Source organism: Solanum pennellii, chromosome 10 (genome assembly GCF_001406875.1).
Source record: "Solanum pennellii chromosome 10, SPENNV200".
In the NCBI taxonomy this organism is placed as follows: Eukaryota; Viridiplantae; Streptophyta; class Magnoliopsida; order Solanales; family Solanaceae; genus Solanum; species Solanum pennellii.
The window spans coordinates 585,354-607,634 of NC_028646.1; the positions used below are offsets into that span (position 1 = coordinate 585,354).

At 35.3% G+C, this 22,281-nt stretch overlaps 4 protein-coding genes across 5 annotated transcripts; 3 read left to right on the forward strand and 1 right to left on the reverse strand.

The window, feature by feature from the left end:
* The first annotated feature begins 1,717 nt into the window (after window positions 1–1,717).
* On the forward strand, window positions 1,718–2,245 carry LOC114074335 (probable WRKY transcription factor 2). Its single transcript, XM_027912197.1, has one exon. The coding sequence runs from the start codon at window positions 1,718–1,720 to the stop codon at window positions 2,243–2,245; it is 528 nt and encodes a 175-aa protein (XP_027767998.1).
* Window positions 2,246–2,879: 634 nt separating this feature from the next.
* LOC107032602 (probable WRKY transcription factor 3) lies at window positions 2,880–5,147 on the forward strand. The gene is made up of 6 exons (XM_027912448.1): window positions 2,880–3,060; window positions 3,104–3,222; window positions 3,323–3,698; window positions 3,810–4,221; window positions 4,322–4,480; window positions 4,622–5,147. The coding sequence occupies exons 1-6, from the start codon at window positions 2,880–2,882 to the stop codon at window positions 5,145–5,147; spliced, it is 1,773 nt and encodes a 590-aa protein (XP_027768249.1).
* Window positions 5,148–7,555: 2,408 nt separating this feature from the next.
* LOC107002808 (chloride channel protein CLC-f-like) lies at window positions 7,556–14,973 on the reverse strand. Its single transcript, XM_015200979.1, has 9 exons — window positions 14,626–14,973; window positions 13,498–13,900; window positions 12,162–12,356; window positions 10,920–11,374; window positions 10,720–10,824; window positions 9,714–9,950; window positions 9,369–9,581; window positions 8,977–9,209; window positions 7,556–8,028 (listed from the first exon to the last, which is right to left on the reverse strand). Exons 1-9 carry the CDS (start codon window positions 14,971–14,973, stop codon window positions 7,971–7,973), a joined length of 2,247 nt encoding a protein of 748 aa, XP_015056465.1. The 3' UTR covers window positions 7,556–7,970.
* A 2,550-nt stretch (window positions 14,974–17,523) lies between these two features.
* On the forward strand, window positions 17,524–22,120 carry LOC107002250 (uncharacterized protein At4g26450). 2 transcript variants are annotated; one of them, XM_027912244.1, is made up of 5 exons: window positions 17,524–17,856; window positions 18,018–20,128; window positions 20,369–20,570; window positions 20,749–20,932; window positions 21,243–22,120. In XM_027912244.1, the coding sequence occupies exons 2-5, from the start codon at window positions 18,255–18,257 to the stop codon at window positions 21,293–21,295; spliced, it is 2,313 nt and encodes a 770-aa protein (XP_027768045.1). In that variant the 5' UTR covers window positions 17,524–17,856; window positions 18,018–18,254; the 3' UTR covers window positions 21,296–22,120. The 2 variants fall into 2 exon arrangements, with proteins under 2 accessions (XP_027768045.1, XP_015055680.1); XM_015200194.2 differs by having other exon boundaries at window positions 17,525–20,128; window positions 20,749–20,803.
* The last annotated feature ends 161 nt before the right edge of the window (window positions 22,121–22,281 follow it).

The following is a 22,281-nucleotide window of genomic DNA, read 5'->3' on the forward strand; positions in this document are numbered from 1 at the left end:
TTTATTTGTGCTAAGCGTTGTTCTCTCTGCACTCCATTTTATTGAATTATGATGAGTACGTTGTGTATTTTTATTTGTGCTAAGCTATTTCAAGATTAACAAATTAATTTCTTCTGTTCGCACTCCACTTTATTGAATTATACTGAATACATTATTATTTATTTTTACTTTGTGCTAAGCTATTTTAAGATTAACAAATTAGTTTTTTGTTTTGTGTGTTGGGTAAAATTGACAAACAAGTGTTATTCTGGGGTTGCTTGATCCTTCCTTTTCCCCTTTTATCTCTTTTTTGCTGTTTTTTTTGTTGGGAAAATATTTTAATGAAATGAAAAAAGAAAATCCATTTAGGCATAAACTAATTTGAGATGGTCAAAGAAAAAAGATTTTTTTAATTTTTTTTTGCCTTTTTGTTCTTTGCATAATCTTGATCCTCTTATGTTTCAATACCAATTTGCCTTTCTTAATTTTTTTTACTGAATCTTTATTAATGTTTAAGTGTTTATTTACTTACTTTATTAAGAAGAAAAATAGCGGTAAAGTTAGAATTTTATTTAAAACATTTCAGTAGCGGCGCAAGTTAATTAGTGTTTTAAAACCAAAAATAAATTTGAAACCTAATTTTTTTCATTTTTTAATTAAAAAAACTCTATTTTTTTTCTATGGTCTAACTATATATATATATATATATACCAAAATATTTTTTAATCTTATAGTCTTATATATTTTATGTGAAAAGTTAAATTTTAAATTGACCCAAAAATGCCATTCTTTAATGTTTTGAAACAAACTAAAAAAAAAATAAATTAAAATATATAGTGTTTTTTTTTGTTAAGGCACATAATAATTTTATTATTATAAAAAAATTGAGCCCTTTCGAATTTGGGGGCTTAAAGCGTATGTCTCATTAAAGTATATGATGTAACAGTTATACTAAAGATAACTAAATATATAGAAAGAAACATAAGAAAGAAGCCATGAGGATTAAGTCGAGATCTAATATACATACATAAAAAAGATAGTGAACTTTAAGTTTTACGACATAATTTTTTTGAAGAGTTTTACTAAAGATAATTAAATATATAGAAAGAAACATAAGAAAGAAGCCATGAGGATTAAGTCGATATCTAATATACATACATAAAAAAGATAGTGAACTTTAAGTTTTACGATGTAATTTTTTCGAAGAAAGGGGATTCTGATGAACTCCTTGCGCCCCTAACTCTGCCCTTGGCTTGAAATGCATGTTCATTTCAATTAAAATCTCAAATATGCATTAGATTATAATTAGCTCACCTTGTTTGCCCTTTTTGTTAATGCATTTGAAACAAAATTAGATGAAGGAGGGATGTCTTATATATATATACATATATATGTATATAACGTCAAATATAGTAAATGTTGAATCACCTTTGACTTCTAGACGTGTTTACTTCGTTATATTCAGAATCTCTTTCGTGAAAATTGCGGATGTAGCTTTTAGGCCTAGAATATCATGTTGTTTATCTTCTTTTCCAAATAGATATTGTAATTATGTTATGACAAACAAACAGGTCGATGTAATTAATATACTATGTAATTTTCTTTACTATTAATTTGAAGTATTAAGCAAATGGTTATGTGTTGTTTATATATTTGAGGATTAAGTTCATGTATATAGTTTTTTGATATTGCAGTTTAAATCTCCTTTGTGTTGCTTGTGCTAAAGTGTTGACGATCAATGTCCGGGTTCAATGATCTTGTTCCTAATGGAGATTGGCTACCAGCTAGCCCGAGCCCCAGCCCGAGCTCAATAGCACTCATCTCTTCACTGAGAGCTGATGATTTTGGATGGCCAGCTCATCTGGAGGAAGCTAATGAAAGTACATGCAAAAACCTCGTGGTCGAGCCTCAAGAGCATGTGAACTGGAGCAACTCTGTTGGAAATGATGGGGCACAAACTGGTGCAATGACTAATCAAACAGTGAATGTGAGTGCACCATCAAAGCAGAACACGAGTTCTCGTGGAGGGCTCATGGAAAGAATGGCAGCTAGAACTGGATTCAACGTCTCGAGGCTGAATACAGATGGACTTAGACCTTCTTTTGTGTCACAGAATCAAGAGATTAAGTCTCCTTATTTGAGTATTGCTGCTGGTCTCAGTCCATCAATCCTCTTATATTCACCTGTTATGCTCTATAATTCACTGGTATGTACCTCACACTTCCTGTTTAAGATCGAATGTCTCTCTCTTTTATTTGTTTGTTAGTAACCGAGAAATAGCATAGTGTTTTTACTCTTTGATTTCGATTATCACCTGTATTTTTTGTGCTTTCGTAATCCCATTATTTTGTTGGTAATACTGTTCTTTCCTCTGTATGTTGTGTGTTGCTCTCATTTCACGTTATTTAGGTGTTGTTATTGCTCTCATTTCTATATTCTCTTGTTCAAAATGCTCTATAATATCCCTAGGTCTATCAGAAATAGTCTCTCTACTTTTACAAGGTAGGGGTAAGTTTTGTGTACACTCGGAGTATGTTGTTGTTAATAACTGAGAAATCTCTGAAGTCCAGTGGTGCACGGTCTGAAACTAGGTTAATAATGAACTCGTCCCTCTATTCTTCTCCACTTAAGTATCCGTCCTTTTGTCTGCAGCACGGTTTGAATTGATGACGTGCGTCTAATCCACACATAGATAATGTGCTAGATTTGTCTTGCTTATTATAGGCTAGTCTCTAGATTATGTTGTGAAACAGGAATTTGTCTAAACTGTCAAAGAAGTTTGCTAACAGAACAGTCCCTGGTTCATTTAGTGCACCATATTTTTCTGTTGAAGTTTTCGAAAGTGTGTTGAAGATGCATAGTTAACACGAATCAGCAGCCTGTGATTCCCGAACTGAAATATGGTAGAGTTTTGTTCTTTCTTTCCTTTTAATGCTGTTGGTGTTCCAAAAGTTCCTTCCGAAGTATCCTCAACCCGAGCAGAAATGCAAGGTGTCTGGAAACTTGCTGCCAACCGGCTATCAGCCGCCAAAATTCTTGCTTTTGATGTAGATATATTTCAAACACACCATTTTGCCACAGGTTTATCCATCTCCTCCAACTGGACTATTACCATGTGCCTCAGGCAACGAGAGTAGAAGCGCTATGTTGACGACTGAAGCTGCAGATAAGATGAATGCGACTGCTTTTGGGACTAATAGTTCATCTTACTTGTCTTCCAATCCAATTATGGAGACTGGCGGAGTAACTATACTCTCTCTCTCTCACGGACACGTGTACACTCATATTGCATAGTTTCCTGTCTATTTCCAGTCTCTGAATGTGTTTTTACTATCGGTTGCAGGTAAACGAGTTTCAAATTGAGGGTTCAGTTGATCCAAATAACTCTCTTCCACTTCACAGTATGGAAGCAACTCAAAATGAACAGATATGTAATGAAACAACTGATATCCCTATGTTTACTGAAGAGGATGTCCGGGGTAGTGATAAGAATCCAGAGGTAAGGGCCTTTAATGCAGTTGGTGGTAGTACGGAGCATCCTCCGTCTCTTGAAGAGCAACAAAATGAGGACACTGCTGGTGATACTTCAGTTGAAGATGGTCATAATTGGATTAAATATGGGGAAAATCAAGTTAAAGGAAGCGAGTATCCTCGGGGTTTTTATAAGTGCACACATCCAAATTGTCTTGTCAAGAAGGAAATAGCGCGATATCATCAAGGTCATGTCACAGAAGTTATATACAATGGGGCTCACAATCACCCAAAACCACAGCCAAATCAGATATCAGCCCTCGGATCTTCAAGTTCATTTGGAGACATATATCATCAAGGTCATGTCACGGAAGTTATATACAATGGGGCTCACAATCACCCAAAACCACAGCCAAATCAGATATCAACCCTCGGATCTTCAAGTTCATTTGGTGACATCCAACTAGACAATGTGGATCCAACTGGAACAGGTGTTAACAGTGATCTGGCTTTGGAAACCGTCCAACAAGGACCTACTGCTGGAGGCCTCAAGCGGAAGAACGACAATATTGAAGCAATATCATTCGCAGCTTTGCACTCTGAATACTGCAGGGGAGCTGCTACTTTACATTCAAATGATGCTCAGCTGGGATCAGCCGATGCAGTTGACATAGCATCTATTTTTTCAACTGAAGGAGATGATCATGGTACTCGTGGAAGTGCACCTCTAGATTGTGATGATGGAGGAGATAACCCCGAGTCTAAAATAAGGTTTTTACATCTTCTGCCCTAAAATGTAGGATTTCCGATATATTACATCATATGGACCTGATTGTCATTTTTCTTTTCTCTTTGTTCTTTGATAATCTAGGAAGATAGAAGCGGATGCAACAGATACGAGCAGCGTCAGCAGATCAATGAAGCAGCCAAGAGTTGTGGTACAAACTATCAGTGAGCTAGACGTCATTGAAGATGGATATCGCTGGCGCAAGTATGGGCAAAAGTTGGTTAAAGGCAATCCAAATCCTAGGTTTGTCATGTTCATTTCCCTATTTCATTCTTAAAAGTTCCTAATTTGTCTGTGGTAACTTTGAACCTGTGGCGTGCGCCTGAGACACGCATTACTCACTGAATTGTTCGCTTGAACTGATAGATTACTTTCCTTTGCCAGGAGTTACTACAAGTGCACAAACTCCGGATGCAGTGTCAGGAAACATGTCGAGAGGTCCCCATTCGATCAGATGTCCGTTATCACAAGTTATGATGGGAAGCACAACCATGACGCTCCAGAAGAACGCAGCAGTATCCAAGTTAGCTCAATTGCTTCAATCTATCGCTCCAATCCGATAACTACTAATGCTCAAGACAAGGTAGGTAGGCCTGAGCCTAAACAACTTCAGAAGACCAGCAGGCGTTATGGAAGGGGTCCCCCATTTGGTTCTACCTCAGGCTTTAACAGTTCCGAAACTAACCAGCAGCAAGGTCTAACCGGTCCTTCTATGACCGGATTCAACTCTGATCAGCACCAGTTTTCGGTCCCTGCCTATCCATATCCAGGATGGGCACAACCTGTTAACGATGCTGGTTTCGTGCTTCCAGAAGGAGAACCAATGCCAAATCCTAACATGAACTACTCCAATGCCTCATCAACTTATCAGCAAACTATGAATGGATTGCCTCCTGGACCTCAGATGTGAAACTTTTCCTTATTATAGGAAAGAAAGAATCAACTGTGTCACAAGCCTTGTGCTTGACTCTGAGAACCTATTTGGTTCTAATACTTTTGTGTTCCTAGACTTGGTTCTAATAGTTTTGTGTTCTTTCGAGTTTCGAAAGATCAACTAGCTACTAGATTTGGTTCTAATAGTTTTGTGTTCTTTCGAGTTTCGAAAGTATCAACTAGTTCCTAAACTTGGTTCTGATAGTTTTGTGTTCTTTCTAGTTTTGAAAGATCAACTAGTTCCTAGACTTGGTTCTAATGGTTTTGTGTTCTTTCGAGTTTCGAAAGATCAACTAGTTCCTAAACTTGGTTGATTCTATAATATTATGGGCATTTTCCCCCTTATAAGTATCCTACAGGTTCATTTTTGAAGCTTTTTTATAACCAAAAATACTGCATCAACATTCAATATCTTTTGAATTTTTTGCTCAACTTCTTGTTGTTTAAGTGGAAATGATTACCAAAAGGGCTCTAGATATGCTTGCATTGATATACTATATGATTTCTCTTTCTAATCAATTTGATTTGGTTGTAGTAGTCGTACCTTGTCACTGAGCTATCAATCGCGTAGCTATCACCCAATTGAACCAACCATATGTGTTGGTGTCTTTGTTACTGAATTAACCGCTTCTCATTATCAACCCGAGTTCACCTTAGCCCTCGCCGCTCCCCATAAGGTCGGTGATGTTGTCATGACAAATACGGAAAGTTGATAGTGTACTCGATAATTGAAGGATGCCTAGGCATCCGAGTCTAAAATAAGGTTTTTACATCTCATGCATTTCGTCGATTACTACACCCTTCCTCGTCTCTGGATGCCTAGGTATCCACCCGTAAGCCTATATGAGGGGCACATCATGATTCCTCTCTTCTCGAGAATTCATACATCTCTTATTAGGGTATGGAAAATTATCTCTCAAGCACATATTTATGTTTTGTTTGGGTTTCAGGAAAATGAAGATCAAATTAATTAATGTTTGACGTAAATTCAGATAAAATTTTCAAAATTTATTGAAAATAAACTTACATAAAAAAGGTATCTATATAAGCCACATGTAATCATTAATAACTCAAACCATGTAAGTATATGAAAAAAATTATTAAAAAATCTTACCAGAAATACTTCATGAAAATTCTCATAGCTTGAGACATGTTAAGAAATAATGTTTTTTACGATCTTTCTCCTGATATAGGTGTATCTGCAGATTTAACAAAAATTAGAAGCATAAAAATTAGTGATAAACATTCAAGAAAAAATAAAATTCGAGCACAAAAAAAGTAAAATAACATATTTTTTTTTCACTCTTTCTCCCCAGAGTCAATTTGTAACAAAACAATATTGTAAAATCAATTGTAATTTCAATTGATAATTACTGCAGATTTTAAGAATGATAGCAATGAGTATAAATGCTAATAAAATTAAGCAAAACCATTAAAGGCTCCCTCGTTTATTTGTCAAATATTTTTTTATTTGATTTCTATATTTAGTTGTCACTGACTAATCAAATAAAAATATTTTTCCTATTATAGTCTCAATTTATTAATATTGAATTAGTGCATATGAAAAATGCAATTACATATGTTTGAAATCCTATTAATTAATACGGATAAAATAATAAACTTTGTATATCAATAGTATTATTTTTAATAAGTGAGTCAAGTCAAAAATTAACAAATTAGTTCAAAAAGAGGGAGTATAAAGGTTTATAAGAGTGTGTTATACGTTACATATAGTCAATAAAAAATGAATGAATTTTTGACCGAATCATCTATTATTTAGATGAACTCACCAAAATAATATATTTAAAATTTTCTTACAAAATTAAAAATAATTGTGTTTCTCAGTAACGTTTGACTATATTTATATTTTATTATAAAAAAAATCAACAGCAACAAGACAAACTTCTAACGGAGTAAACAAATATAAAATGTTAATTTCAATAACTTTTTGATTCCAAATTTGCAAGATATAATTGTCTATAATTAGATTTTAAAGAATTGTTACTATCAGTAACGTTTTAGCTATAAAACATGTCTCAGAGTAACAAATTAATATGACGTTACACTAATGTTTTGTGCCTGTTTTTGAATAAAACATAGTTTGAAACGTTATTGAGAAACACGACTATTCTAATTTTGTAAAATTTCTACTAGTTTTTCGGCACTTTAACTAAAGGCCTTTCGAAAACAACATCTCTACTTCCACAAGATAGGGGAATAAGATCATGTGTACACTCTACCCTCCTCAGATCGCACATATAAAATTACACTAAATACATTATTGTAATTGTTGTGAACTACAATACTATGCCATTATGCACACAATGGGATAGTCAATGAGAAAAGGAAAATATAGCTAAAACATTAGGATTCTTGGCAATTAGATTGTCTCAAGAACACAAATGGTTGGGACTTGGGAGTATTTTCATTAATAATGATTAGTCTGCCTTCAAATCTGTCTAAATCTACTATCATTCATCTTATATTGGCATCTAAAACTATAGAGTAAATTTCATGTACAAATAACGAGGTATTGGACTACACAGGTAAACTTATTGACAACTATCTAATACAAATCACACCCAAAAAATAATAACAATAAGATTTATATAGGGTATGCTATGGAGTCCATAAAGTATTGAAGGGAACTCAAACCAAAATTATGAGCAGAAACAACTGTGTAGTCATATTGCATAACCAGCTGATGCTCAAACTCATCAACAGACCATAATCAATTGGTGAAGCTTGCTTCTCATACTCGGTCCCTCTCGCCAAATTAATGACCGTTTGTCACCATCTGCTAGTCGTTGTCTTCTTCTCTCTGCTGGTATACTGACTTTCGGCGAGTGATTTCATTCCTGTGGGAATTTATAATGATCAGAAAATGCCCCAAGGATACAAATGAATTGCTTCTAAACAAATGGAGATTCAAATTTGTAATCGCTAGATTGATACCTTGTATCTTGTGTTCTCTCAGTCATTTATAGCAAGATACACAAATACGAGGAAAGATAGATGTATCCCCATTTGGAACTAGAGTATAGATCATAAAAAGTTCATCCACAATCTCAATAATACTACAATGTTTGCGGCCAACTTCTCTTCTTCCAAGCAAAACAAGTAAGTTCATCCAAAATAAAAGCAGGCAAGACGGCACAGTAGTTGTTTTTCCCCCAGAGCCTAGCCTCATAAACGTTTCAAAGGTGTTCTACAAACTATTCATACTATAGTTTTAAGCCATAATTCATCAAATACTGGAGGGACTCTATCAGTTAGTTCACATCTTCGATGCCACTTTTCAGTTTCTTGCAAGTTGATAGTTTATCTCTCACATAACACAAAAATGTCAGTTGGACTTCCAGAACAGAGTCATTGTAGTAGACATGTTACCATTCTTTACATTCCCTCGGAAAAAACTGCTAAAGAATATTTTAAATTAAGGAAAGAGGAAGTCCAGAAATCGATTATCTTTTTTTCATTTTCTTAATATCCATCAAAATAACAACTTTACCTTAATCAAGTACTGCATAGAACCAAACATATATTTTAAAGGGTTAATTACACTAAATGCCCCTATAATATGATTTAGTTTCGGATAGCCCCTTGTTTTTAAAACCAAGTGTAAGCGTATGATTTTCATAGTATAGTGGGTATAGGTATTTGATTTCAAAATACAAGGGATATATCTGAAACTGAGTCATATTGCAGGGGTGTTTAGTGTAATAAATCCTATATTAAAATGCTGGATTACATGAGGGAAGACACAATAAGACACATTAGGTAAATAACAGATAGAGAAGCAACACCTGATAGACTCTTTGATGGACTCATAATGCAGAATAGCTATAATTTTGAGCTTTCTTTCTCCTTTCAGATCTCCACCACGCTTGATCACAGGCAATTGTTTGATTCCTTTGGCCACCATTATCTGCTTAGCAATTGCTAGGTCGGTATCAGGATAACAAGTTAGAAGTCCACATTCTTGCCCACGATAGTTTATCCCTCTTGTGCAAATCGAGGAAACAAGACAAGTATCTGCCTGTAGACACATTAAAGAAATCAATAAAGCTATTAAAGAGAGAAACCAAGAAACAAAGATTACATAATGAAAGAGGAGAAAACAGAGTTAATTGAAAAGGAACTTGCATACTGAGAACCAAAAGAAACTTATTTATGGTGGCACTCAACAGATACGTACATTTTTAAGTGCCAAATCCCTGTTGGAAGAATCCCCCGAGTTGTTAAACAAACTGCGTTTAATGTCACCATATGTTAAAATTCCTTCCAGATAATCTTCAGCATTAACCACAATAACAAAACTCTGACAACCCTCATGCATGCATTCTAATGCTTCTTTCACAGTTTGGTTTGGAGAGACCTTCAGATAATCATTTAACATAGCCTGAGAAACCTGGTCATTGACAAAAACAGTTTAGAATAACAGGACCTAGATGAAATGATAGTTCAACAGAAGAAAAAAGAGTAGAAACCTATAAGAGGAGAACTTTGTCACAAACCAGAGGCAGAAAGTTAAAGATCATACCTTTAGATCTTCCAGAATTAAGCCTTCATCAAGAGACTCATGACTGCTATGATATCCAATCACACTTAGTTCCAAGTCATTCCTCACACTCGTGTGCCTCCAGTCACTCTCCTCATTCTTCTCATCATCTGGCGAAAGGACAGAGTATCCTTTTGACACATATTTGGAGTCTGATGCCTCCACTTCCTTTGTCTGAATGGTTACAGAGGGCACCCAAATTGCCAGTCCAACAGCACCCTGTTCACATCATTAAAAATGTGTGTTTATTCCAATAATCATGTCAACAGCACTGTAATTTCACCCAAAAATAACATAGGAATGACTAAATACAGACAGATCAAACAAAGAAAAGAAAAGTTCACTCAACCAGACAACCAGATGGTCTGGTAGAATACTACAATTTAAAGACAATGGCTCCAGTTATTGTTAGAGAACCTCAGCAACTGTAATAAGTGATACCCCCACTCCACCCCACCCACCAAAAAAAAAGAAGATGACAGGAGTGAAGAAGAATTCTACCTTTTAATCATCTTTCTCGACCAGTTACATGGACTAAGGTGTGAAGAAGAATTCTACCTTTTAATCATCTTTCTCGACCTGTTACATGGACTAAGGTACAAAGCATCCAACACACATATGGATGTGGAGACGGATTCAGGATCACCTAAAATTTTGAATCCAAGGGCAGAATATTGATATTGCTACTATTATGTCCAATGACTAAAAAGAGCTCTTAAAATGTGACTACAAATATCATTTGAGAAATCTTTTGGACAATTGATTATCCTTTAACAATAAAAATTCCTTCATTGGATAAGTTAATCACAACGAATTTTACATAAGTCTTATTAACTAAAATGATGATCACCTAAGAGAATGCTTCAATTAAGCAAAAGGTACACAATTACCATATACAAAGGTCTTTTACATAATTGTGAACAACATCGAATTTACATGCACATCGACACCAACTAGAGCTTGTAAATCGTTGGACAGTAGGACTAACCATGAGGGGAAGCAATATTCTATAATCTTTTGTCAACTCAAACAAAAGAAGAACTGAAGTCAAAGGCACTGAACAAACTGATGCCAATGTAGCAGCCATTCCCACCTGCATTCTTTACATAATTATAAAGAGTTACTTTCTGAAGTCTAACCATGTCTAGAAATTATTTACTTGCAAGATGTAAAAGTAGATGATCTGACCAGAGCATACGCCTGCGGCTGAGCAATAGCAGTAGTTCCTGGAATAGCTGAATTGATCAGTTCCCCAGCTGAACCTCCAAATACAGCACCCACAGCAGCACCTATCATTAAACTTGGTGCATACAGACCACCAACAAGACCAGAACCTTTGCATAGAGCAGTGGCCACAACTTTTGCAGCTGCTAGTTGAGCTAGCAACCAGATTCCAGGTGCAGATGCAGTCTTACCAGTATGTAGAATTTCATCAACATTAGTGAAACCCCAATAAAGAATTCCAGGATATCTAAGAGCTATTAAGCCTGCTCCTAAACCACCCAAAGCAGGGCAGACAACATCAGAAAGTCCAAACTTTTCCTTTAGGAACTGAAATGCTTTAGAGAACCAGGCAACTAGCCGAGTAAACACCACACTTACTGCTCCACACAGCATCCCCAGTATTAGATATAAAGGTAACTCTGTTAAGGACACAGTTTAGTATTCAGGAAGAAATATTGGCTGAATAAAGTGACAATCAAAACCAAGTTTAATCTATGAAAGCATCAAGACACATTCCATCCAGATAATTAAAGCCTTCTCCCCCCTTTGGACATCCCAAAACAAGGTAAAATTATCTAAACACCACCCTTTATCCAAGTTCATCTCACAGAAAGAATCGGCAGACAACTTTACCAGAATAGAACATCTGAGAAACCCAGTTCAGGAAAGAAAAAGAGTTAATTCCTGAGCAGAATCATGATGACCAATATGGAGAATACATATATGTTAAATCAAAATAATCCCGAATCACATAGAGGCATTATTAAGAGCTATGTGATCCATGCTTGACAGCAACAATACAGGAATATACCTATTTCAATTTGTTAAACAAATGAGAAATCAGAGAACGACAGCAAAAATTGTTTGTCCCTGCCCTTGTTAGTAAACACTAGCATGTGAATGACAACCAGTAAGTATGAACAATCAAAAACCGAGAGAAACTATCATAAGAGAAACAGCAAAGATAGAGAAGAAAGCAGAAAAACGACCAGGGACCACGTATCGCATGTCAAAATCATTAATTACAAATACTTCCATCCAAAGGAGTAAACACAAACAGAAACACTAGGGAAGAGAAGTACGTCAATTGATAAAAGAATGCATATTCACATAAATATTGGTAATTGTATACAAGAAAGTGAACAGTGGTGCCCCATGAGCTAATATTTTGCCCACAATAAATTAAACTAGAATCAGATCAAATACCAGCAGCAGATCTCATATCATACGTGGGCACATTGAAAGCCTGTTTCTCTCCAAGGACAGCATTTGAAACAGTAGATGATATGACAGAAGCCAATATGATCATTGCAGTTGTAAATGGAGGTGAGTTTTCTGCACGAAGTGGCCTTAAAACTGTTTCAATTGCAAAAAAACAGCCAGCGACTGCTGCATTGAAACCTGCAACACAAAAGAACTTAAATCTTGAATATTCATACACCAGTTGAGGAGAACTCCTGCAAAAGATGCAGAGAGACAAATCTTTCATTCAATCTGGACAAAAATTCAAAATCAAAGACAACAAGGCTGTCCTTAAACCTTGTAATCTAAAATCCTCTCCTCGATGAAGCACATACACACAATGTATCTTTTATAGATAAATACTCACATGTAAGCATGTGATTGAGATATACACAAACATAATAGGCAAGACTAGTCTCCCAATGATTATAATCAGCCAATAGAACCTGCATATTTAGCAGCAGAGAAAGTTTAAACGACACTTCTAAGAGCCCCACGAGAACAGGTTCAGAAAGTGCAGTAACATAGATAAATTCTGCAAAAGAAACACTTTCCCTTTTTTTATCAAATCATGTGAAGCTTATTAGTGCTTGTTCAAGAGAGTGAAAAGCGTGAGAGCATAGGGCCTAAAGAGAGTAGTGATAACAAGACAGATCTGCATCCGTACATATCTGCATAGTTCTAAAGCACATGTGTCCATTTGCAATCAGCATAAGAGGGTGTGTCATTGCTTGAATACTATGAATGCACGGAACAAGTCAAATGAGTTTATATCACAGCTTAAGGAAGAGGACCTCAATTCCCCAATACACATGACAAACTTTTGCAGTTTGGCACATTCATTTGCTACAAACAGTTTGGCACTCATTTTCTGCAATTTTTTGCAGTTTGGTACTCATTTTCTGCAATTTTTTGCAGTTCGGCACTCATTTTCTACAATTTTTTGCAGTTTGGCACAGTCATTTTCTATACCTTGTATACCAACAGAACTCCTGTAATACGATTGCTCTCTTAAGATGAATAATGGGAACAAAAGAAGAATATTCAATATTCTATCTTTTTCACTATTCGGATCACAAAATTCCTGTTTAACCTGCTTCTTCTTTTTTTACAAGGAAACCAAGTAAGATTTGTGTTTCTGATCCTCATATTGTCACTTGAACAAGTGAGAGGACTACACAATCCTCCAAACATGATAGTTTTGCAATTAAAAGAAATAATCATCCATAAAAAGCTTTCAAACATGAAAACTATGCAACAAAATTCGATATTTAGAGATAATTCTCAATGAGCAGCATACCTGAAGCAATTCCAGCCGCTGCACCAGCAGCGACAAGAGCTATTCGCCTTTCTCGGTTGTTTTCCATCATCATTGAACATCCATAGGCACAAGATTTACCTATATCTACACTGGGGCCTTCAGGACCTAAAGAACAACCAGTTCCCAAAGTCACAGCAGCCTGAATAGCCTTTACAGTAGGGAAGACTCCAGCTAACAAATCAAACCCTTGTCCCTGAGAAGAACTGGATTGTGTTATTTGGTCCAATATCTCAAGCAGACCATGCAGCATGCCCACAATAACTCCACCGAGGACTGGTATTAGAAGTATCCGATGCCATGTGTCAGCTAGCCTTTGCAAACGGAGCCAAGCAGCTCCCTCATTGGGAGTACCAGCCCAAGCCCACTCACGTACTACATGCACCTAACAAATATCCTCATTGTCATTCGATGTCTGAGAAGCACTACAGTTCAAACTACTGCTCTATCATCAAAACAGCATCAGAAATACAGTTTAACTAAACCAGACAGATTCTTCACCTTTATTTGGCATGAACGTGGACAGACATTACAATACACAATATTATTAAATCAGTCTTCTGTATCCCTGTTCCCCCAAATGGAAATCAGCTTAAGTCACTAAAAAATGTGTCAGCACATTAAAATCATCTACAGCTGATAACCTTCAACCCCAACAAAAAATAGATAAACAAGAAAATATACAAGAGGTGTCCTTTGACATTCAATGTGCAGCTTTTCATCACAGAGCAGTTCACTCTCTGCCCTTCCCCTTCAGCAGCAATTATCTAATGCCAGTTTTACAAAATCTCCCTCACTTGCTCAGACATAACTAAATCAATGACATTATATAATTCCTGAAGGAAGTTCAGAAAGCTATGGGACATAAAAAGCTCTCGCCTTTTTCATTGTTGCTCGAACTTAATCTATCAATTAACAAAGCCTTAACCAGAAACTAGTCTGGATCAGCTAACTGAATCCTTTATATCCAGTTCCAATTCCAACACAATTTGTTTCAGTACCAGAAAATTATTGTCTTTTAAGCTAAATTAAAGGCTCTCTGAGCATGGAATTCGAAACTAATCTAATAATAATCACAAGACAATGAAAACTAAAAGAATCCTGACTAACCCCACGATTAAAACCCGCAACACAAAGGCCAGTAGCGAGGCCAAGTAGACATCCAACAAGCAGCAATGCCCACTCCGGCGGGGCACTATTCCCGAGAATCTCATCATCTCTATAGTTACCAGTAACGCTAGAAGAAACACCGTGATCAGAATATGACGATTGATCCCTATCAGACCGCTTTACACCCGATAGTCTTCTATTCGAAAATCCTCGATCCAATCGCTTCAACAGATCAGTAATGCCTTTATTACCAGTCCTATGCGGAAACTGACCTTCTAAATCTCCATCCGACGCCGATGAATTCGAACGCAATAGCACATTGCGATCACTATACTCTCCTCCTGACATCTCCACAAGCCTTTCTCACAATGTCATCTTCCTTATACAGATCGGTGAATACTCTTCGAAGAGTATTTTCAAAGCAATATCTTCGTTTCCGCAACACGCATTCAGGAAGTCTTACAGAAAACGAGACAAATGAGCTGCCGGGGATCGGAATCCGAATTCCGATGGTCAAACTCCGGTGGAATCGCTAACTTGCCGGTGTCGGTGATGGTGAAGACTGAGCTTATTGGCTAACAAACGCCAAATCTTTTTTGCCGCTATTAATTTTGATCTTTTTTGGGAAAAAATATTCAAATTTCCCCTAAATGTTTACAAATGTTTAATTTAGCCCTTAATTAACAATTTTAAGATCATTAATACCTTCTTTTTTGGTCTCTATGCTTCAGTTATTTACACTTCTAAAAAAGTAAATAAAAATCATTATAATCATAATTATTAAATGTGATATTTTATTTATTATAGTCACTCACTAAGTTTAAGTTTAGGTAAATCTGAAATTTAAATTATAACCAGGTTTAAATATCATTATAATATTTATTTAAAATTTAATATAAAAATTAAAAGTTAGTATTTATTCTATTCATATCTTGAGTACACGTCATTATTAACCACCGTTTTTAAGATAAAACTATTATCACCACCCATCATCATTATTGAATACCAATTTTATAAATCATCATTTTTAACAATTCATCATTATATATTATCATTAACTATCGCGATTATCATCTAGCATCAATGATATCACCATTAACAACGACGATTAACTATTAATATTAGTTATTATTGCTATTAACTATTATTTTACAACCATCACAATTAACCAATCGATAACTGTCAACACTAGCTCGTATCAACAAAAATCTAATATAATATTTTTTAGTGATATGAGATTTTATTAATTTAGTGAAATTTAGATTATTTAAACATATAGAAAATTTATATATGACTCTATATTATATTATATAATGCCAATAAGTATTGATATAAAATAATAGTCTTTATTATTGAATATGTAGATCTTTAACACAATATCTCTATATATATACAAATATGATTATGAGGACTACTCTAATCATGCTTTAACAAATATTTTATTTGTTTCACGTTAGTTGTTCATATTATTAAAATATTTTTTTCAAATTATTTATCAATTTATATATTAACATAGGATTACTAAATTTTTTCATTCTATCCTTATCAATAATTATCTGAATATGTAATAAGTTTGTAAAATTAAACAAAAAAATTAAAAGATAAATTAATAAAATTAACATTTTATTTATGACTTTTTAAGAGATGTGTAGAGAAAAAAATATGAAAAATTAATATTAGGACACAATAAGCATGTATTATACTTTTAAAAATATGCTTTTATAAAAGTAAAATGGTTTGTTTAAAATATATAATTCAAAAGTGTTTTTTTTAAAATATTATATGCACATATATTTGATCATTAAAATCCAAAATCTTATCTTTTAGAATTTTGTCCTTCATCAAATTAAAACACATAAAACAAAGGATATCACATATAAATCTCTTTAGTTTAATCTGTTAATTATTTAGATACACACAATTGTAATATTACAAATAAATTTGAAGTATTTAGTAATTATATCTTGAGATATATGGGTTAATAACTTAATATTATGTGTAATTAGTTATGAATATATTATATCCAAATGACTTCACATGTATCTAAGATACATAAATAAATTTCGCTCACCATTTTCATTTCTCGTCGTAGATCTAGTATCCAGGTTCATGCAAACCACATTACATATACATATGGTGTGATTCATTTGTTTATGAGATATCGAATATACAAGCAAGATATGAGACTAGCAACCAGCGAGCGAGATGGAATAAAAGATAAATCTTGCTAACCTTCCTTCTGTTCTCGCTCAATTCAATCTCTATTTCATTATATGTGGTAGCAAAAAAATATGTATATAGTCGATATATATGACTTGAAATTTATATAAAATTATTTATTAGTGCAAAAAAATTTAATTATTTTAAAGATCTAATACATAAATATGCCATTTAACTTAGTCTCATTTTATATTCATGCCCTCAAACTTTGGGTGTGCACAAATAGACACTTAAACTTGTGTAAAATTGAACAAATAAACACAAACAACCTACATGAAAATTTGTATCCTATGTGGTGTCCTACGTGTTTGGTAACACATAGAACACGTGTGTCTATTTGTTTAACTTTATATAAGTTTAAGTGTCGATTTATGCACAATTAAAATTGGAGGGCATAAATATAAAATGAGACTAAGTTAAAAACATATATTTATGCATTATTCCTATTTTAAAATATGGAGAAGATCAATAAATATGGTATAATAATTAAATAGTTCCTCTCAAAATAAAAAACAATAAATTTAGCTTAAATGGAGCTAAAAAGATCCTATTAATTTTCTTCTTTGTTTTCCAAAAAAATCTTATGGTCTACATTTTTTTGACACTATAAGTCCCTAACAAAATTAACAATATCTCTTATGGTCCCATAGCTTTAGCACTATAACAATATCAACCATCACATTTCTATCGTAAAAAAATCATCGGAAAATGCATAAATTGGACTCCCTTTTAGCTCCATTTGCCCTTCTATTGCTTTCGAATAGTCCAATCTACAAGACTTGTGAATGACTCAAATCCCAGTACAGCTTGATTTTCATTGAGCAGATCAAAATTTTCAAATTGAAAAAGCATAATCTGTGTTAAATTTGATGGATTTCTATGTAAATTTATGTGTAGAGTAGTTTCATTGATGGAAATTTGGAGGAGGAGTGGTGCGATTGATGATGATTTGAAATGGATCTGAAACCCTAAAACTCGAGAATTACCAGTTGATTCATTTTCTAAAAAGAGGTAAAAAAATTGATGCTGAATTTTTGATTGTTCGATTTATCAGATCTGTTGAGATGAAATGAATTTTGGATTTATGTGTGTTTGATTTTAGGGTTTATTAATGAACCATGAATTTGGAAGAATGATTAGCTCAGTGAAAAAGTTTTTTTTTTTCTTCATAGATACTGCAATTGGTGTTTAGCTTTGAAATTTCATGTGGGAGTTATTCGGATTATTGTTATTGTTTGTCAATAGGGGAGGTGATTGTTTGTTGTTGGAGAAATTAGTATTTCAGGAGCCAAACTGTGTTAAGTATTGATTGTATTGGTGAAGAAGTGAACCACTGAGAACATTTTTCTGGATTTTGGAAAGTCAGAAACCTCTTTTTTATAGAAGTTAGAGTGTCTATTCTATTTAAAATGCATGCTAGGCATCGGAGTCCGGTAGGTGGGTATAAGTCTAGTTCAATAGGAATGGGTGGTGTGGCTACTGCCTCGCGGGTTTCACCTGATGGAACAGGGAGAGGTCGTGGATTGCATAATTCGGAGTACAGAAACTATAACCGAGGTGGATTTGGGCGGGGACAGCAATCGAAGCAGTTTGGATTTCAGCAGCCTTCGCATGGGAATGACATTTTCATGGAAGCTGGACGGTTAGCAGCTGAGTATCTTGTTTCCAAGGGGTTGCTACCACCGAATGCTCTTTCAGGGAAGTTGCCGAATGGTAGCTTAAAGAGCCCAGTTGGGAATTTTCTGGGATTTAAGCAACAAGATGTTGATGAAGGTCAGACATCAACTCTTTCACGAACGGAGAGTGATGTGGGTCCTGGTAGGAGAAGGTTTTCTGATGAATATGAACCAATGGGTTCAAGAAATTACATGAGAGGAAGGAGAAGAAACGAGTCCTTTCGAAGTTACAGCTCTGAGTTCAATCGAGAATTGCAAAGGACTGGGTCATCAGATAGAGCCAGGACCTACCCTGATGTGAATGGTCAAGATGAAGCTTTCCCACGTGATAGAGATGAACAGCAAGTGGTTAAAGACAGTAATGGGATGTTACCTAGTTCCCTTCCTGGTAAACAAAATCCAGATATAGAGAGTGTGGAGGAGTCTATATGCTGTGATCCAAAACCTGTCCTGGGAGATTCTGGTAAAGAGACAGGTCCCATCAACACTGGAAATGATCTCCCATCAGATGGTGAACCTGAACCAAAGAAGTCTGTAGACATTGGAATGTTGGAAGAAGAAGCTGATCCTGTTAATCTTGCCCACAGTACTGATAAGTTGGAGAAAATAGGTGTTAACGAGGATACAGAAGTCAAGTTGTTCAGCCAAGAACATAACCAGACCAGCATGACTGATAATGATTTACTTAGCTTATGCAGGTTTGAGAAAGTTCCGACGAGAACACGTTCTTCATTGGCAAACAGAGGTTTGAAGGTTTGTCATGATTCTGAAGATGAGGATGCTCATGCGAGTGATATCCCTAAAGAAACTGAAGTGCATTCCCAAGACATCCCTGTGGATGTTTCCCCTGTTGTTATTTTATCAGATCAAACCCGTGATGCGAAAAGCCTTGATTCTGACAAACTGAAACCGCAGTCCACCGAGGAAGAACCATGTCTTACTTATGCCAATAAGCAGTTAAATGAGACAAGCTCTTCATCTTTTTCTGGAAGTACGTTAATGAGGGAGGGAGAGAAAATAGAGGGACTAACTGAAATGGAAACTTGCAGTTCTATAGCCATGGGAAGAGGTGAGAAACGAGAATTGGATGATAATGATGATTGTAAGGGAGGAGTAACTAAGAGACCTAGAGAACTGGCTTCATTAACAAGTACTTTCTCAGATGTCTTTCTGTACCATTCTAGTTCAATGGAAAAGCAGCAGATTTCACAGGAACCGAGGAGATCACATAGCGAGCCGTTAATATTTCCATCTGAGCAGAAGAGATTGGTAGACATTTCTATGATACCCGAGGGTGATGCAAGGCTGGGCAGTGACTTCACGGAAAAACAACTTTTGCCCAGTTCCTTTAAGGCTTTTGATCTCAATCTTATGGAAACATCTGATGTGAATGAGAACCATGATGCTGATCCTGTTCATATCTTCCCTTTGATTACTGAAGGTGTAAAACAAGAAGCACCAGTTGATATTCATCTGACCATGAGTAGTAACTCTGATATACCAAGTAACTATGCTAAATCTAGCTTTGATGGGAGAGATGTTGAGGTGATTGATTTGGAAAATGATTCTGAACAAGAAGAGAAGGCTCTCAACAACCCTGAGAGAAAGTAAGTTTACACCTCTAATTTACTTGTCCTTTTACATCACTTTTTCTTTTGTGTAAGTTTCATTTTGTTGAATTGATTACTGATTTCATCTTCATGTTGATTTAGCTGAGTTATGGAGTTTGTATTATTAGGATCATTGTTAACTTATTTTAGCAAAAGTTTTCCCTAAAATGGTTCTACCTGGTCTGCTTTGCTTTGCTTGCATTGGTTCTATTCTAATTGTTGAATATCTTTACACAGGTCTGAAATTGTATTCACTGGAGCAGATGGCTTTTCTGATAATGCACATAGTACCAACAATATACCCCATGCTCAGGATGGTTATGGACTTATGATTTCAGAATTACTTGGGAATGATATAGCAAACTGTCCTCCTTTACCAGCAGATATGGATTCTTTGCACAACGATATGGGCCTCCACAATGGACTCCATAATGGAGAGGTACTAGTGCCACAGTTCTGATAGGGAATCTTTGCAGTGATATTTGTAATGCATTTAATAAGTCCATTTACTATTGTTCATCTCTGTTTCACTTACAATTTAATATGTTAACCTACAGTTGAATGTTTTGAAAACACCTATTTGTATGTTTTCTTAATTATTTTTCTTTTTCTTTCAGGGCATGCTTGGTGATGATGATTCAATATATATGTCCTTGGGAGAAATTCCGATAAGTATGCTAAAGATCTTAGCAACACTTCTTGATCTGAACTTAGTTATCGAGCTGTCTCTGAATGCAATGCCCTCTGTGTGTGCGCGCATCTGTCCATGCATTAATGCAGTCACCATTCATTTGATTCTGAGTATGCATATTATGAAATCATGTTCCTTTGATCTATTTAAAAAAAAATAAAACCATGTTTCTTTGATAAAGATAGCCCATTATGTTAATTTCATTATGTTGATCAAGTGGCTTGCCATACTCACCAGGGCTTCATTCTTTAAGAAACTATTGTACTTTTTCTTACCATCAGATTCACGTACTGCTACTTGGCTATAAGCACATACAAAAATGTCTGCACTTTTCTGCTAATCTCTTGTGGATGAGAATTAAGATACTAGGTGTCTGAGGTCTTCTTTCTTCTCTGATCATTCTGAATGTATTTGCTGTAGGTTTTCTGTCACCCTGGGAGCAGCCGGCACAAGAATTTGGAAAGCCATTTTGAGGTGCTACGATCCAGGTTTTCTTGAGATGTATTTTTTTTTGATAACCAAGAAATCTCAAGGGTCAGTGGTGCATGGTTCGAAAGTCAGGTGGATAATGGATTGCTCTCTACTCTTCTCCACTTAAATTCTAGGCTTTTGTCTGTGGCAAGTTTCTAACCCCTGATGTGTGCCTAACCCACACATCACACACTACGCTGTTACCACTATATCAAAGTCCTGGGGCTGATGAATTATCACAATGTTTTCTTTATACCGAACGTCAGTTCTCAAAACTAGCTCTTTAGTAGTTCTGAGTGCAACTTTGTAACTTTGTATGCCTTATGCAAAATCTTGCTTGTTTCTGGCTGATGATGTATCCCTTTCCCCCTTCCTCTCCCTCTTGTTTGAAGTTAGGCAGCAGTGTGTTTTTTTGTAAATCAATTCATGTTTCACCTCTTGATTGAATTGGAAAAAAGATTGCTACCTCCTTGCAGGATTTAAAAGCTAAACTGGAAGACTTATAACAGTGCTTTGGCATGCAATAACTTGTTTCAGTTGATGGAAACTTTTGAGAAACCAAATTGAAGCCTGTCTCTGTCAGACAAAAATTGTAACCATGAAACAACTGTGTGGTTTAGTTGTTTTTAATTTAAACCAAAACCACAACAATCATTCTGCTCCTTGAAATCTGTTGGCTGTTGAAGTATACATTGAGTTAACTAAAAGGGTCTGTACTCTGTACTTAGCATTGTAACCTGTGGTTGTGTGACACCTTTGTGTCCTTTATGCTTCTTGACAAATAAAACCTCCACTCATTGAAATTTGGTTAAGTTAGAATCTTTAAATCTTGGACTTGTGTATGTACATGCAAACATCATCACATGTTTCTCAGAACATTTTATCCTGTTGATTATGCATACTTGCTTGTATGTTGAGTCAAATTTGGATGAGCAAATCTTTGGGATTTGATTGGTCATCGAATCACATAGATCTTTGAAAAGCCCCT

What these genes read in the sequence shown, in the direction of transcription:
- LOC114074335 (XM_027912197.1), top strand. Translation starts at nt 1,718, where the DNA reads ATGTCCGGGTTCAATGATCTTGTTCCTAATGGAGATTGGCTACCAGCT.
- LOC107032602 (XM_027912448.1), top strand. Translation starts at nt 2,880, where the DNA reads ATGGTAGAGTTTTGTTCTTTCTTTCCTTTTAATGCTGTTGGTGTTCCA. An exon ending in AACACACCATTTTGCCACAG is followed by an intron (nt 3,061 to 3,103) that starts GTTTATCCATCT and finishes CATGTGCCTCAG; the next exon opens with GCAACGAGAGTAGAAGCGCT. An exon ending in AATAGCGCGATATCATCAAG is followed by an intron (nt 3,699 to 3,809) that starts GTCATGTCACAG and finishes TATATCATCAAG; the next exon opens with GTCATGTCACGGAAGTTATA.
- LOC107002808 (XM_015200979.1), bottom strand. Translation starts at nt 14,973, where the DNA reads ATGTCAGGAGGAGAGTATAGTGATCGCAATGTGCTATTGCGTTCGAAT. An exon ending in TTGCGGGTTTTAATCGTGGG is followed by an intron (nt 13,901 to 14,625) that starts GTTAGTCAGGAT and finishes GATATTTGTTAG; the next exon opens with GTGCATGTAGTACGTGAGTG. An exon ending in GGGATTTGGCACTTAAAAAT is followed by an intron (nt 9,210 to 9,368) that starts GTACGTATCTGT and finishes ATGTGTCTACAG; the next exon opens with GCAGATACTTGTCTTGTTTC.
- LOC107002250 (XM_027912244.1), top strand. Translation starts at nt 18,255, where the DNA reads ATGCATGCTAGGCATCGGAGTCCGGTAGGTGGGTATAAGTCTAGTTCA. An exon ending in CTCAACAACCCTGAGAGAAA is followed by an intron (nt 20,129 to 20,368) that starts GTAAGTTTACAC and finishes ATCTTTACACAG; the next exon opens with GTCTGAAATTGTATTCACTG. An exon ending in CACCATTCATTTGATTCTGA is followed by an intron (nt 20,933 to 21,242) that starts GTATGCATATTA and finishes TATTTGCTGTAG; the next exon opens with GTTTTCTGTCACCCTGGGAG.